The sequence below is a fragment of the Uloborus diversus genome, chromosome 5 (genome assembly GCF_026930045.1).
Source record: "Uloborus diversus isolate 005 chromosome 5, Udiv.v.3.1, whole genome shotgun sequence".
Taxonomy (NCBI): Eukaryota; Metazoa; Arthropoda; class Arachnida; order Araneae; family Uloboridae; genus Uloborus; species Uloborus diversus.
The window spans coordinates 50,174,345-50,192,792 of record NC_072735.1 but is presented as its reverse complement, the minus strand read 5'-3'; the positions used below and the strand labels follow the sequence as shown (position 1 = coordinate 50,192,792).

The 18,448-nt window shown below is 31.2% G+C and overlaps 1 protein-coding gene across 1 annotated transcript in view; it reads left to right on the top strand.

Annotated features, from left to right (window-relative positions):
* Nucleotides 1-18,448, top strand: part of LOC129222239 (cell adhesion molecule DSCAM-like) — a 304,597-nt gene that overhangs the window by 145,449 nt on the left and 140,700 nt on the right. Inside the window, exon 10 of the mRNA XM_054856719.1 lies at nt 5,238-5,330. Within this exon, the coding sequence (XP_054712694.1) occupies nt 5,238-5,330 (93 nt within the window). The remainder of the gene's footprint in view (nt 1-5,237; nt 5,331-18,448) is intronic.

Here is an 18,448-nt window from a genome sequence, read left to right as displayed (position 1 = left end):
GCGGGTACTATTAGTAACAAATTAGTGAAATACTAATTTTCAGCAACTTAAACCTTGTAGTTTACTGATTCGTTACTTTAATTAAATATATCACCCATAATTAATAATTCCAGTTTAAAACTAACTGTCTCATAAATAACCAAATAACCGAAACATTGATATGAGCACTCAAAAACTTTGTGCTGATCCAACGAATCACTTGGAGATAAATAAATAAGTCTAATTTAAAGCAACGAATGTGTACATACTTTAAATTATTAAGCAGCACAAACTTCTAAATGCCTTTGATAAATGAAACATTGAAAAATCTTTCTCAACAAACAATAAGAGCTGGTAACTGCTGCGGGAGGGCTCTAAATTAGCTCTCAAAATATGAGTGGAATTTGTGGGAAAGTTCTGAGTTCTCTCTAAGGTGTGCTTAGCTCCTTAATGCAATATTAATCGACATCTTTCCAGTTATCATGTAGGAAGCTAATTATTACACTTTTAAGGGCATAAATAATTATCTGCATGTTAGTGTTCATAAAGAGCCGTTCAAAATTCTTATTCAGTTTGATTAATGCTTAAGATCTCATTTGAAATTTATTTGAATTAATTACTCAAAATTTTCGAAGATGTATGTTGATACTCAGCTTATTGACTCACTTTAATGAATATTCACTTTAATCAAATGATTAATTACTAGATGCAAAATGTATGTCGTATTTTCACCTGCTATGAAAATCGTATTTGTATGTCTTTCATTATTTATTTGGAAATGTCTTATTCATATAATATTTTAATTTTAATACATACTTCCATACTACGAAATGATGTGGATACTTTTCTTACAAAATCCGGAAGTTTCAATTTACTATACACTAACTTATGGATTTTTTTTTTTTTTCAAATGGAGAAAATTACACCTCTGAAGAAAAAAAGCGAAAACATAAGGGATGTAGAAGAAGGGGTAGAAAAGATATACCAGCAAAAATAATCTGAGTATTCCCCTCCCCTCCAAAAAAGAAAAAGACAGACCCTTTAGATGATAATGTGTCTAATTCGTTGAGATAAGGATCAAAATAATAATAATAATAACAACAATTATTGCGCACAAATATTCACTAGTCTTCTGTAAATAAATTTACTTCATCAATGCAAAACTTTATAAACCCTGTCTATCTTTTCACTGGAGATAGTAGAAATGGGACTATAACATATCCACAAATGCAAAGTAACTGGTTTCAGCTAGTTCTTGTCTTGTGGAAGGTTACTAAAAATATTCACTTATGAATTTCACCTTTCCAGCTATTTTCGATATACAATTAGGTGTCTCGATTTACCCCAAACTAAGTTCACCATTTTTCTTATTTTTTAAAAGATTTAATTTGATGTAAACTACACTTTTGTTTATACTTTTCATAAATTTAGCTTGCAATTTATCTTACATAATTAAAAAAAATAGGAAAAAAAAATCTTGGATTACATTTGGAGGAGTCAACGGATCACATGCGACTTGCGGGCCACATATTGAACATTGTTGGTGTAGTACTTAAACTTAGAAACGGACTGTTTATGGCAATGTAACTGTTATTTAATTATATCAACTGTACGGGGAAGTAAATGAGTTGTTCTACTTACCCTTTAATCTTTGGGGCAAAAGGAAACACTCTGAAGTAAAAGGAAACACTCTGGGGCAAAAGGAAACATTCTTAAGTAAAAGGAAACATGATTTCATTCGCAATCATAAACAACCATAAAGTGACATTCTTCATACCCTGTTACTCTCAGAGAGTAAGCAGTCGTGGACATAATGCCCGACATTTGTTGCCTCAACTCAACCAAAAAAAGGGAAGGATCTAAAGCTGCGTCATTGAAATTCTGTTTCCGTTCAAGCCATCTAGACAGGAGGCAACTTAATTGAATCAACTTTCAAACGGAATCATTAAGTGTAGCCTGCTAGAAAAGTGAAGGAATCGCCCCTCATCCTTCACACGACAGCCAACTCATCAGGCACTCCAGACACATGTGCCGCAACTATTCTCATCCAACGGGTTGAATCAGCTTTACCCACGAGTAAACAAGCTGAGTCAACTCAATTCAGTTTTAACAACGTCGTAGAGGAGCTGTTCGAAGACATTTGGCTTATTACAAAAAAAAAAAAGTTGATTCAATTGAGTTGCCTCGTGTAAAGACAACGAAAAACGCCAGTCAACTAGTTAACAAGCAACTTTTTTGAAAAGTTGATTCAACTAACCGCCTTTTGTGTACGAAGGAGGTCTTACTCTAACTGACCCGACATATTTATGTTATTAACATGTAAAACGATTTTTGTACCTAATCACTTTAGTTTGCATTAGATTCGGCATGAAATGTGAAACCTAATGTTATATACAACGCTCGTATGCTTAGTCAACTGTTTTTTTTTTTTTTTTTGAGTAAAAACAATGTAGAAAGGACACTAAGTGAAACTACATAATACGTAGTCACATCAAAGTAAAAAAGGACATTGATTGTAGCTACATTACATATTGTTACTACATTACGTGTACTTACTACATTACGTGTAGTTACTACGTTACATGTAGTTACTACATAATATGTAGTTACAACCAATGTCCTCTTTACATTATTTTTACTTAACATCCTTTAGTTGATAAAGTATACGAGCGCTGTATGTAACAATAGGTTTTCACATTTCATGTCAAATTTAATGCAAACTATCTTAAGTTTAATATCGCTATTTTGAAGGACTTCAAATGGCTGCCATATGCGTTAAGATAAAGGAATCCAGGAAAACTGTCAAAAAGCTGCTTGATTAGGTTATTCCAAAGGAAACCCAGATGAAAACAGCTGTAACGCAGCAATTACAATCGGGACCTTACAACTAAAGCACTCTCATCATGACTTCGAATTCTGTCGCGATAATTTTAAAAGCTGAGTGTACGCTATTTTTTATGTGTATGCGTGAGTTTTTTTTTTTTTTTTTTGTAAGGTCAATCAAATACTTAATGCAACATACCGACAGCTCTTTATGCCTTCCAGGGACTGCAGTTTCGATTCATCAGTCTTGAATATATATACACCGTCCTTAGCCCTAGCTTAAAACCCATTAAGCGCCAAGTCTCCCATTTTGGGAACCTTCAACTAAGATTTTTTTCTTCATCAAGTAATTAAGATATCATTTTGAAATTTTTTAAATGAATGATAGAGAACCAAACTTCACTGGTAATTTTTTCAAAAAGGTTTGGAATGTAAATTCTTTTTTGAAAAATTTTTAAATTTTGCAAAAAAATTCTTGTTTTTGCATTACACGGGGAAAAAATTCCCTAAAAATAATAAATGCAAATGGAGGAAATTAGGAACATGGAATATGAAGTTCAATAGACCTTTTTCCAAATCACAACAAACAGGGCCCAAGAAAAATAATTTAAAGTAGTTTTAGAGGACTTTATTTACTGAAGTCCCAAAATGGGAGACTTGGCGTGTTCTGATTAGCAGAACAGTCATGCCCAGTAGAAATCGTCTTCACCCATTTTGCATGAATGAACTCTCCCTTTTTTTCCTGTTGAAGCCACAGCCCCCTTTGTAGTTTCTCATTGTAAACACTCTTTTATTGTTCAAGGTCAAGAGCAGGTGTTTTTATCAAAACAAGTAACATTTCATTCGTTTAGAAGAAAGTTCTGGAGAAACAGGGGTGCCAATACTCCCTAAGGAGGATGACGCATCTCTTTGAACTTCTACAGATCACGAAAGAGATTTCCGTAAAAGAAGTTCAAATTCCCTTTAAAACTATTCCTTCCCCCACCATAAAATAATTTTATAGCTCAGTCAGCTCCATGCTCCCCTCCCCCTTGAGGGCGCTCCCCCTTCAAGGGAATTAGGGAAGTTGAATTTCAATAGAGAAATTTCTTCACTATTTTTTTTTTTTTAAATCAAAAATGTAGTAAGAATTTTTGACTTTGCTACGAGCTTCAAACACTATTAAAATAATATATTTTAGCTTAAAACAAGAAGATGAGTGCAGGATCACTTGTTTGTGAATCGCCAAATTCTTTTCAAATAGTTGAGAAAGAAAACTTTAATCGAAATCGTTTAGATCACAGATATAATGCGATAACTGTCTCACTTTATATTTTAACTATTTATCGTAATTTGTTGGATGAAATCGGAGAAACTTTGACCTTTGATAATTCCTCAATGCGAAGCATGCTAGACATTTATCTCTAAAAACATTATGATAATGAATAAATCATGTCATCAAACATGTTGTGAAGCAACCGAAATGTTAACTGCAAAAAAACCCTTGCCTATAATAACACAATTACACCATCAGGGAGCCCAAAAATATCTTAGTTCCATTTTATAAGATACATTTTATATAGTGCTTCATGTCCTTGTCATTTACCATTGCTCGATCCCCCTACATGGTTAATAGAAAAAAGCTGCCTCTTTTTTTGTGTATGAAAATCCTAAGGCTTTTTGCTAAAAGGTAGTAAAATGTGTGGGAAAAGTTCCATTTTGTACAAAAATGTATAAGAAAAAGGAATTTAACACGAATGAAAACCAGACGCGGAGTGATGTAAGGGCTTGGGGGGGGGGGGACGTTCTTAAGGGCCCCAACGGCTCAAGAAATTGGAAATAACTAGCATACTAATACTTATTAATGTTGCAAATATACACTGCTGCCTCTACGGCTGGCCTCCACGGCTTTTGTTGCAAGGGGGCCCAAAATGTATAGCTTTGGGTGTCATGAGAACTTAAAAGTTTTACATTTTAAAGCTTGAATATGTAAAATATGTTCATAAAGTACCAATACCTAGCCATATTAATTACATAAAAACGATTTTAGGGCTTTCTAATTGGATTTAGCCAGAAATTATTCAAGTATCAACATAGTGGCAGGGATATGTATGTTGTCCCCATTAAACGCCAAGTCTCCCATTTTGGGACCATACCATATCTCCTAACCTAATAAATATTTTTGCGAAATTTCAGCTACATATGATTAGAGATGTGTATTGAATATCAAAACACATGAAAACTTAAGTAATTTCAATGTGGTTCATATAGCGGCGCTTAATGGGTTAAAGGCGGTAACTTACTGCTTAAATAAATACTTGTTGTTAAATGCTGGTTAATATGCGTATAATGTGAGTTTTTTTTAGTTTGGTGAAAAAATATGTAATTTATCTCTCTTTTAGTAAGCAATATTATGTTATATTCTCTTAAAATTTTACTCATATATTTCATTTTAGATCCTCCTAAATCTCCAATTTTGAGAATTCTAAATCAATCAGAGTTTTCCATCGAATTACAATGGACAGTATCGGAGATGTCACCAGTAACAGGTAAGTTTAAAAATAAAACAACTTAAGTAAATGCATTTAAGTTAGCAGTATAGAGTTAGAGATAGTTTTTTTTTCTAAATGTGTGATAACTCTTTTCAATCTTTAGTAACTCCGCCTTGAGCTGCTATCACGACTTAGATTCGGCGTGGCATGATTTTAGTGAATGATATGGCTACTCTACTTAAGTTATCTAGTATTATACATAAAATTGTTATTTTTTTCCAAAAATCACACACACACACAAAAAAGTTTGCACTTGAAATTTTAACAGACACTGACACTGACACATTTAAACTAATAATAATAATAATAAATAAATTGTTTGAAGGCTAAACTTAAAAACGTTTGAATAAACTTTAAAGTGCGTTCAAAAAGTAGAACTTTGTAACAACAATAAAAAACAGTAAAAAAGCCCCCCGCCCCCAAGAAAAAAAATGTTTGAGTGTAATAATTTGGCCACCCTCTGTACATATAACCACTTAGATACAAATTTAGACTTACTTAGATGAATTTAATGCATCAGAATGGGAGTATAGAAGTTTACATGGAGAACAATAGTATTAATACTATTATTTTTCATATTTTAGAAAATAATATGGATACTTTTTTTTTCTAACCTCACCTTTTTTTAAAACTTAAAAATTATTTTTTAATCCTCTCAATTATGTTTAATATATTAGACAACAGTATATCGTTGCTTCGTTAGTTTTCGAAAAAAAAATCAACATTTATTTTAAATTTTTCAACATAACAAAATGACAGTTGTATTCAAAATCCAGTGCTGAATTTGCACATGACGAAAATAGTAAGATACCAGCCTTTTATTTCTGCTGTTACAGGAAATTTATTGCTCAAACGTCAACGAGTAATCTCGTTAATGGATGGAAACAACTATCCAAAATACTGGCTGAGAAATAGCTTCCGCCCTATCATTTATCAGTGAATATTTTTCAGTCGACCACGCAAACATCAATTTTTAATGTATGGCAATATCTTTCTTATTATTGCTTTTTCTTGTCGATATCAGTCAAACCAAGTAGCATGAGCAATTTTCTTTCCATGTCAAATCTTCCTCGCACAAAATGTCAGAGTTTTATTCAAAAAACGCTTTTTCTCTTTTAATAATTCACGCTATTAACTGTTGCTGGCTGAAATCTGTCTCGCATTATTAAAATTTGTCACTATATAAAGTTACGCAATGCAATTCTCTCTCTCTCATTTTTTTTTGACAGTTTTAGGAATATGTGAATGCTTCTTTCGTGGAAAAAACTGACAACCATTTTTTTTTTTCATTCTGAAGAACGTATGAAATATTATTAAAAAAAAAAAAAGAACTGTCTCGCTTTTGATAAAAAAATATTTGTTATTTCTCGTTGAAATAATCTAGCGTAGGATGACGTAACTGAAGTAATTACTAAAACTTACATCGTTTCTTTTATGAATACCTTAGTGATTTATACAACACCCCTTCCAGTTTTTTTTTTTTTTTTTTTTCATTTTGTTGTATCATACGATATTTGAATATTTTTGCAGGCGATTTTTATTTTTAGTAGGCCATCTCTTTTTCCCCAGCAAAACAAAAATTCCTGCTAAAAAGATTTATATCGTTTTTCGTTTCTTTAAAACAAGGATGAAAATGGGATGTTTATAATGGAGTAAAAAAGGGTTTTTTGGTTCCTTATTTCAGAAATTTTAATAAAAGTTTGAGGCTACAAAGCCTTTCGCAGCTAAATTTTCACACACATATAATCCTATAAAAACGTGAGCTAAAAAAGAAATACAAAGAAAAAAACTTATCATTTTTTCCCTTTTTCTTGTTCTATTTTTTAAAATAAACCAATGCAAAAACTGCAATGAGTAAACAAATAGGTGAAAAGCAGCTAATAGTATAATAAGAAATAAATAAGTTAATAAATGAATAAATAAGTAAATAAATGAATAAATAAATAAAATGTAAAAAAGCGAAAAAAATGAATATTGACATCATGAATTCAAATTGTATATTTCGAAATCGCGATTTGAGATAAATCCTACTTGTTGGGTTTACTGTCTTTACAATCGCTCCTGTCTCTAGGATTCGTCTTTTTTTGTAAATATCCGACCCTCTCTACTTTATATTGTTCTCTATAAACAAAAATAGCATCCACCACACCAAATACTTCCGTGAGCATGTCCCTTCTGCTTTGTTGTGTCCATTCCCTCTGGTCCAGGGTCCTCGAGCATGTTTCTTCTCCTGGGTGGTGGCATGTGTGTAGGTATGTGTGTGTGTGTGCGTGTAGGCATGTGTGTATGTGTGTGTGCGTGTAGGCATGTGTGTGTGCGTGTAGGCATGTGTGTGTGTGTGTGCGTGTAGGCATGTGTGTGTGTGCGTGTAGGCGTGGCGTGTGTATGTGTTTTGGCATGTGAGTGTATGTGTATGTGTGTGTGTGTGTAGGCTTGTGTAGGTGTGTAGTCATGTGTGTGCGTATGTAGGTGTAGAGAATTTTATAATGTAGAGTAGATTGTATAAAAAAGCATTGCTTTATAAACGGTTAGGTGAAAGTTAATGCGAAACTTCACGAGAAAAAGTTTGTCTTAATTGCCCATTAAACTAATTGTTACTTCATCAGTTATTTATTAGGAACAAATAGAACGCATAGTTTATATAACTTGTTGAAAAGTGCTACTACGTTCACAGATGACTCGATTTCTGAGTAACGGTTTCCTTAAACTGTATAGTTACAGGATTTGTTTTCAGAACAAGTGATTTTTGTAGGCATGTTTCTAAAATATATAATGTCCACTGAGGACACCAAATGCAATATTGTTGCAAGTATTTCCCTTACAGAACGTTTATTTTGAATTTTTATTTTTATTCAGACAATACTGGTATTAAAGAAATAATTTTACTATAAATATGATGACTAAAAGTAAAACTATCCGTTTTTGTGTCAACACTTAAGAAACAAAATCCCAGCATCCTGTACCTTACAGTTCTGAAAAGAATGAATTATTTCACAGGATTCACTTTAAAAGCTACATTTTAATAGGCTGCTAGATAATGTTCTTATAATGAGAAAAAAATACACACTTTAAATATAACGATACATAATATGCCGCTTTTTCTTTCAATTCCAAGTTATTTTATCATTAAAAAGAAAGTTACGAAAATGAAAGTGCTTCCTAAAGTATTTTTTCATGTGTATCGATTATTAATCTCCTGCATCTGCTGCACATTTTTTTGCTTTTCCTATTATTCCTTTTTCATTTTAATAGGATGTAAGATTTTCTTTATGCATTTGCGTAATTCTTATTTTCTTACTGATCGCTTAATTTTCCTGTTTTTTTGAGATTATTGCAATGCATCTAATCGTAAGTTTCGAAAGTCATACTAATTCAAAATTGAACTTTGAAATTGTGGGAGAATAGTGACCTAATTTCTAAGTGAAATTGTTTTTTTACTTAAATATCAAACCGATACATTTTCCACCCGAGTGTATTTCAAAATAAATAATACGTTGCTTGTTCCTTTTTCTACTAAGCTATTTTTCTGTAATATCCTAATCCCCATTTATAGTGTTGTTGCAATTAACGAAAAATTTAAACATTTATACATTACAGGGTGTCTGAAAGTCCTACAGACACTTTAAAAATTTATCTCTACATAGTATAAAAGGAAGTCCCCAAAAAGCGTCTGTGTGTTTGAACTCGCAAAGCTCAAGAACTACTTAGCCGGATTACGGACAAACCGTGAAATTTTCACGGTTTGTTCCTTTAAGTCCTGAAAAGGTTTGCAGACCAGTTCGAATATAATTCGATGAATAGTTCTTTTTTTATTCCAATTTACGTCCAATTTTCAAATAAATTCTGAAATATGGGAGTGAAAAATTACTTTCACATCTTAATATTACATATCGTTAGAAAGGGTGGAATTTTCCGCGTTCTACGCAATTTGTTTCAATGCTCTAACTTTATTACGGCGGGAGTTATTTGCGTTTTTTGCTCGATTTTTTTAGGCTTAGCTGAAATTTAGGCACTACTTTCTTCATTAAATAAATCAATAAAAAGTGAAGGAATTGTCCCACAGCTTTCTTTTTGACGCAATTGGAAAAAACGACCTTTTTTACTCCAGATCTAACTCGACCTATGGTCAAAAAAATAAGCTTTTACTTCGAAAGGAAAAAAAGTTACAAGCCTTTTAAAATCAAGTTTAAGAAATCTGGATTCCATTCAAATTGTGAACCATTTTCTTTCGCATTTGAATTCCTTAAACTTATTATATTTTGTTTTTCCATGGTTACACATTTTAAATCCATTTTTTTTTGGATTAACTTTATTAAAATACTTTTAATTTCTTAAAAGTATTTTAATATCTGTCGTCATTGTTTAGAAGGGAAATCATGATGTTTTTTTTCATTTATTTTTTACACCTGATTGTTGAATATACATCACTTCACACACTTTTTATTTTCAAGGTGGATCGGGCAAAGCCGCGCAACGCAGCTAGTAGAAAATAAATTAATTGTCATTATGAATGTGCCATAAAACTTTACGGGTTCAAGAAGTTTTCATGACATTGTAAAAAAAGAAAAAAGTCTAATAATTCGTAATTGCTGCATCGTCGCAATAAGAGAAATGAAAGTCATAACTATAAGGGGTTTAATTATTTTTAGACCGAAAGAAATACCTTTCATTACCAGAGTTCATTATTATGACTCAAATCGCATATTCATACTACAACTAGCTGCGTCGCTCGGCTTTGCACGGTCTACCTCAAAAATAAAAGTAATCAAGTGACGCGTGTTTAACAATCAGGTTTGAACACACACACACACACACACACAAAAAAAAATCAGTAAAATTTTGCTGCAGATTGCGGAAAAATCACCAAAATGGAATCATTTTAAATTCTCCGATTTCACAAAAAGCATCAAAACAAAAGTTGAAATTTTATTTGTTCACAATCAAAGAAAAAATGGCAACAGATTTGTCTTCTCAATGATTTTCTTCACGCTACAAATTTTATTAAAAGCACTAACTGCGTCGCCCAGCTTTGCACGGTAAACCTCGAAAATAAAAGTTATTTCAAGTAACGCAAGTTCAACACTTAGACTTAAAATAAATAAATAAATAAATAAATAAAATAAAATTAGCAAAATTTTCCAGCAAAATGCGGAGAAATAACCAATAACTATTTTAAATCCCCCGATTACATGAAAAGTCTTTAAAACAAATACAAGAATTTTACTTGTTCATATTCGAGAAAAAAATGGCAACAGATCTTTCATCTCAATGATTTTCTTCGCGCTATAAATTTTAATAAAAACATTGTTGCGGAAAGTTGAGATGAAGCACTGAATAATAATTTGAACGGAGGAAACCCTTCGAAAGTTAGGGATTTTATGTCGAAATCTAAGTGTTATAATTAATATATAGTTTTTAATTGATATCTCCGCTAATTATTATCGGAGGATTATGTTAAATAACCAAACATAAAGACAGGAAGATTACGAGTTAATCTATACCTGGTTCGATGGTCAATTCACTGTCGTTCGAGAGAAGAAACTTGGGCATAGATACATACATGACTACATAGATACATAGGTACATACATAGATACATACGCTCAGTTTTTAATTATATAAGATTTTTTAGGTTTTCTATGCATTTCTAAACGTGCTAAGAAATTTCGGATACTCTGTATTAGAAAAATTTTAAATGGAACATTCCACGGTCAGATGTGGGACTATTTGGACTAAATATTCCTTATAATTTCAAGTATATACAAATTAATTGGGGCTGAAAGTTAATTGTACTTTGACATAGTAAAAGTACTTGACTCGTTAGATTCGTAAAGCAAAAAAAAAAAAAAAAAATGCTTTTCTAACTTATTAAACTGGAAAATCGCCCGTCAAGGTATGACGGATGAAATTTGCTTCTACATTTGAACGAAGTCATTGCCTGTTTAGTGATACTTTGAATTAGTTGAAAAATTTCATGTAAAATGAAAAACTATATAACTGGTCTTCAAGAAGAACTCTAAAGGCTCGAATTAAATGGCAAAGAGATATGGTTACATACACTAACCAAAACTAGTTAAATGTCAACCACGAGATGCTAGTACGATGCTTGTATTTTTTAACTGAAAAGGAAAACAAACTTTAATTGCTGTAGACATATCTATTTCTTTTATATTTAGAATTACTTATTTTGCGCTTCTTGAAAAGTTAGGAAATAATATTAATGAAAGCATAGTAATGAAGCAAAAATGAGACTTTCAGCAATTACAAAACTGCAAACCTTATTTTCTAACTCTTTAATGTGCTTGATTATTGCTAGGTATATAATATATTTTTTAAGAATGGATAGTAACTATGCGTATGTTAGATCCCGAAAAAGTTAGCAATAATATTAAACTTAAATAAACGTTGTAACAGATGGACAATTTGGAATTAACTCTCTAAACTACCAATAGATGGCACTACGCCTAAGAGTTTTTAATGACTAAAAGAACCATCAACTATTTATATTAGGGGTCTCCAAACTTTTTGGCGAAAGAGCAATTTTTGAAAATTTCTCCAAACGCTTTCTGACACAGATAGAGATAGCGTATCAGTCGAAAATTCATCATACAAACATCCATGGCATTCAAATTTTCTTAATTAACTACCTGCGTCGCCTGGCTTTGTACGGTCCATCCCGAAATTAAAAGTTATGTCAAGTGACACGTGTTCAACAATCAGGCTTGAACAAAAAAAAAAAAAAAAAAAAAAAAAAAAAAAAAAAAACAGCACAATTTTGTAGCAGATTGCGGAAAAATAACCGAAAAGAAAATACTTGAAATTCCCCGAATACAGGTTCAAGATAAAAGCAGAAATTTTATTTCTTCATATTTCAGAAAAAAATGGTAACACATCTTTCTTCTCAATGATTTTCTTTACGCTACAAATTTTGATAAAAGCATTGTTGTGAAAAGTTGAGATAAAGCATTGAATAATAATTTAAATGGAGGAAAGCCTTTGAAAAATAGGGATTTTTTAGTCGAAATCTAAGTATCATAATCAATAGTTTTTGATTAATATATCCGCTAATTATTATCGGAGGCTAATGTTAAATAGCCAAACGTAAAGATGTGAAAAATACGAATCTGTCGATAGATGGTTCGACGGTCAGTTCATTGGCGTTCGGGAGAAGTAACTTGGACATAGATGAATACATAGATGCATACATAGACACATACATAAGTACATACTCTCAGTTTTTACTTATATAAGATTATCATAAATTATTATCATTCATTACCTGTTAAAAACATTTGTATCACTTTATTAAGTCTTTACTGATTAAGAATATTTACCAACATCTTTTTAATATAGAGTAGGGTCAGGAGAAATGGACCAGTAGTGCGATCTTGTCAAAATAAAATGTGAAAAACTATTTCCAGCTTGTCCAGTAGATGTAACAGCTTTAGGTTCCCGCTGCTACATTTCCAAGACAGTGGACAAGCTACAAAAGCTTTTTTTATATTTTATTTCGGAATAAATACGGCACTGTCTCATTTCTCTCGACTCTCTCCCACCAATCTCATTTTTTTTCTTTGGGTTCTTATTGTCCTTAATTTATAATGAAGCAAAGTTAAAAAAAGGGGATTTTTTTAAATGATAGATTAACGGCATGTTCAACTTTACCAGAATATGATCCAATGAAATACGATCAGTAATACCTACAAATAGCGCAGCCGGAAATTTCCTTCGCCCCCCACCAAGAAGAAACCCAATAACCGTGTAGGAAAACTTTCCCCGAGTTTTTCATTTCCAAAACCATTTGATAGTTTTTGATAGCTAAATGTTTAAACATCCAAACTTATATTTTTATTCATTTGTTTGAAACACAGAATTTTACAGTCCCGGTGTAAATTTTTCGCATTTTGGACTGGATTGATGCTTTGTAGTGGTGTCTTTGGTTGGTAAGTTCTTAAGTTCTTTCATGTTCATTAAAGAATCAACTCGTTCCGATTAAAGTGTTGGCACAAAGTGTTTAAAAAGGAAATAAATTTAGGTATTTAATTTTAAAGAATTGGCGTACTGGTCGAAGAATGAAAACATACCGATCGTGTTGTGTTTTATGAGTTAACACACTGTACCTATTTATACCGAACCTATTACACCTAACCTATTTATATTGTGGTGCTTTTTCAAACGAAGCATTAATTTTAAAATCAAATAAAGTAAAGTTAATTTTCGGTCTTTTTTTTTATAAACTTAAAATTTTTATTAATTTCTCCTTTTGAAAAACTGATGATACTCTTGAGTAGTATTTATATCACTTTATTAATCCCTTACCAATTAGGAATATTTGCCAACATAGTTTTCCTGTAGGGTAGAGTCAGAAGAACTGGGATAGTGCTGCGTTCTTGCCGAAATAAAATGTGAAAAAAATTGTCCATCTTGTCCAGTAGCAGCTTTATACTCCCGCTGCTACGGTTTATTTATTTATTCGTTTACTTATGTTTAATATTATTGTCTAGCTGACTTTTTCGGGATCTAACATATGCATAGTATCCATGGATATATCCATCCTTGATAATGCGTATGTACCAAGCAATCATCATGCACGTTCAAAAATTAGAAAATAAGATTTGAAGTTTTGTAATTGCTGAAAGTCGGTTTTTTAGCTTCCATATTATAATTAAATAATAAAGCCCAAGCTCTCATTTTTGAAAATCTTACTCAGCATTTTGAGGGGGGTCATGGCCTCTATTCCTTCAGAGAAGCCTTCACTGGTCGCAACATATTGCGTAAGTTCTGCACTTGTGTATAAATGTGTTAAACGGAAAGAATTATTCTAACGTGTGCAAACAAAGTACCTAAAAGAAAGCATTTTTCGGAAAACATCTTTCGGAACTTTTGTGAGTCCAAATGGAACGGCAATGATTAAAATCTATGAAGGGACAATAAAAAGTTTCTTAAATTATAAACATGCCTATTAGAATAGTTCAAAAATACATGTTAAAAGAAAGTTCTCCCAGAAAACAGGTCATTCCTTAATATTTTTTAAGCGGATGGATAGTAATATACTGGAAGAATTTTAGCTTCCTATTTCAACTGAAAGAGGGTGCTCAACGCCCTCTCCCAAATTTCATAAGTATGAGGGGGGGGGATAAAAATATATTGAATTGAAAAAACAATGCTACATATTATAATATACATGAGTAATATTCATATACATTGCAATAAAATAATTATTTTCAAAAAACAGCTGAAGAAATTATATATTTCAAAATTTGTGACATTTTCAATGCTGCGGCTATTCTTAAATTCAGGGCTCGATGAGCACCCTCTTAAAATTTGAGTAAGAAGCTAAAACTTTTACAGCATAATACTATTAGTAAGTTTTAAAAAAAATGTGGGGGGGGGGGGCTGTCCTGGACTCTAGTTGAAAAAAAGTGTTTTTGAATCACCGTAATCCCTGTAAATAAACGGACTCGTTCCATACAGATGAAAGTTTTACTGACTCAACTGTGCTGAGAGGCTCCATTTTGTTAAAATTTATTCCCTTAAAAATATAAGAAAACATGCAATCATTTACTTCATGGACATTAAATGTTATGTGACAATCTACCTAGAGAAAAAAAAAACGCTTATCTAAGTCTAAAACTAAACTTCTTTACTTTGGCATTGGTTTTCTGACAAAAATATGACAAAAAAAGATATTGCATATGTTTTCAAAACAAAAAAAATCTTATGTAATAATTGTAATCATAATAACAATAGTTAACGCAACATAATAATAACGTAAAATAGGAAAATGCAGCGGTTGTTATAAATACAAATTTGTTCAAGTTAAATTTAAACCTAAGGATTCGACTTATTTTTCCTGCTCTTCAAGAAGCACAGCTGTTTTTCAGAGAACATAATGCGCACTAATCCAGTCATAAAATATTTAAACTTTTAAAATATTCAAATTTCCCAGCAGTCATAAGTAAACACTTTTTCAGAGGAACTGAAGAATGCTTGAGCTACGATAATATTTTCCTTCTTTCTTTTTTCTCCTAAGATAAAGTCCATAAGCTCTCGAGTATTAATTTTCCGCTGTTTTGAATAAAAGAAAAAAAAGAATTTTCTTTCCTAAATATTTATACTGAGTTTCAGTTTACTCAGCTAAAATCTAAGAAAAACAATGTGTACACCATTCCGAAGTTTGTGCTTTAATTACGGATTATTTAGGGCTTTTCTGATAAATAATGAGCGTAGTTAATTAAAAAAAAATATGATGTCCTTACATCACTCAAATTTTTTATGAGAATAATGTTGAGCTTTTCTTTTCTTTTTTTTTTAGGGGGGGAGGACGGTTTGATTACGATTTTGTTTCATAACACTTTTACTAATGAAGAAAAACGCTTAGTTTAAAAACTTATATATGTTTTTAATATTCCAAAAGAGATGGTGAGCGCCTTACTGAATATACAGTATTTGTAGAAAAATAACGAGCTTTATTTTTGCGTTACCTATCTAAGCAAAACAACACATATCGAATTGAAACAAAACATTCTTACACACACACACACACACACACACACACACACACACACACATATATATATATATATATATATATATATATATATATATATATATATATATATATATATATATATATATATATATATATATAATATAATATTAAAAAAATGCTTACCAGCCGAAAAAGTTGTACACATGTTCATACACTCATTGATATTTTGTAAATATTAAAAGTATTTAAAATATAATAGATTGTAGTTATCTTTTTTCTAAAAATTAGTGGCCAAATATAGATATTTGAATAAATAAACCCATGTGTTTCGTCATCGCTTTTCTTTACGAGCATAAATATTGTAAAACTACATTAATTGAAAGATTTTGAAATTAATTTTGCTTATAGCGATGGCATTATATTTTATATAAAAGGTTTTAGTACTTTAAAAACAGTGGAAACCAACTACACGATATTTAACCTGTACGCCAAATAATAGCTGGTTTGATAAAAATGTAAGTGCAACTTACGTTTCAATAACTTTTAATTGCCCTAGAAGAGTTATGTTGCAATGGCAATTTTTAAAACACTACTTTCCGATTGACATAACATCTATTATATGTTAATTAACATTTTTTTTTTTTTTTTGGAAATGAAGAAGGGAGGATGGGGCATGCGATTACTTCCTTAGTCTCTTAAGTGGTTACCTTTTGCTTTAATTTTTATTTTTAATTTTCAGTTTCTTTAACGAACCTAAAATATATATTATAATTCTTTACAGGATTTAGATTATGAAACTTTATATGCCCATTAAGATCACAGAACTATGAAAGATGATGTATTTTAAAGTCACTATCTAAAGAAGTTCGTTAGTATACGATTGCGTTATTTCGGACGTGTAAAAGCTTCGCGCGGGTCACCTAGTTATTTAACTATTATTTTTATATTGGTATAATCAATTAAAATCAATATGATGTTTCTAAATGTAAGAAAAATAGAATACTCAAGTAAGATTAGTTTTAAGTTACAATAATGAGCGAAAAATAATATTCGTGGCATAACTATAGTAATGTACAGAAACTAGCAAGGGATATAACCTCTCCACGAGTCTTAATGAAACATATCATGGTTTAATTCGGCACTATGTTAAATGATCACTATAGTGACAATGTTTGAAATTGTAATCGAAACGTTAGTAAGGTAATAATAATGTTCCGCCTCAAAATTAATATGATATGCAGCGTACGAAGTCAAATTCTAAACTGACACTGCGTAAACTGTATATGTAGTACACATATCCGAATGATTTCTTTTATACCTGACATCTTTAGTCCTGCTGTCATAAAGTAGTTTGTCAAAAATGTCGCAGAGTTTTTGGTTGTCGTCAAAATATCCTCTTTTTTCTTTTTTGTTTCTTAAACGAAAGTTACGAGTCGCATTGGATTTTTTTAAAGGGGGGGGGGGGAGCCGTTTAGATTGAAAACTAGCTAAATCTATGACTTCTTAAAAGTGTTGTTTTTCATAAGTTGATACTTGTTTGTGTATACTATCACGCTACAGATGAATTTGGATCAGCTGAATGGCAGTTTTTGCCATATCGCCACTGTAAAAACGCACGTGTAGCGTCAACATGGTTGCTATAAATCCCTCAATCAACTCACATTATTTTATTATACAAGCGGCATAATAATACACGTCATAAAATTGAGATACCATTAGAACTTTAATAAAAAATTTCAAACAAACAAAAATAAAAAATGAATAAATGAAAAAAACTATACAAAAAAAAAGTCATTCATGAAACATTATTCAATTAGAAAAATAAATTTTTGGGAAAAAAAAAGGAAATAGCGTGAAATATAATTGTTTTCTCGTATTTGTTTTAAGTAGATGGAGCTAATTTTGATACGGGACTGCTCAAATTATTATAGATAAATTTAAAACTCTTTTTGCTTTCAAAGTCAACAATATAGAGCTTGAATTTACTGCTTTTTTGCTTTGATGAATTTAACAAAAATGTATATTGTTATTAAAATATCAGTGAGTAGAAAACATCTTTCCCGCGCTTTGCAGATAGATGTCCCACCACATGCAGACAGTACAATCTAGTACCTTCAATTTCCAGCCAAGTCTTTAAATTTAGCTTTATTCTTAAAATTTTGGACAGACTTTAAAATTCTATATCTGTTTTGGACGGTACAATTTGGTACCTTCAATTTCCCGCCAAGTCTTTAAATTTGGCTTTTTTCTTAAAATTTTAGGAAGATTTCAAAATTATATATCTCTTTTGGGGTTTTGGGGAGGGGGCATTAGGACTAAAAAAAAAAAAAACAGTGGGTAACATTTAATTCCAATGTCGTGTAAGACGCCATGTTGAAATTGGCTAGCCATATTGTAAAAACATCTTGGCGATTTTCTTACTTATACGAGTCCTTCTCACGAAAACAGTACAATTCATGTTTTAAGCTATTGAGTATTTTTCATCAGTTAAAATAATTACTACCAAATATTACTTTACAGCCAAAGCAAAATATTTACAAATATTTCATAAAGTCATTATGTACAAACGACTGATACTTATTTATACACAGTTAAATGAAGAATAAAGTAGAAAACGTGGTTAA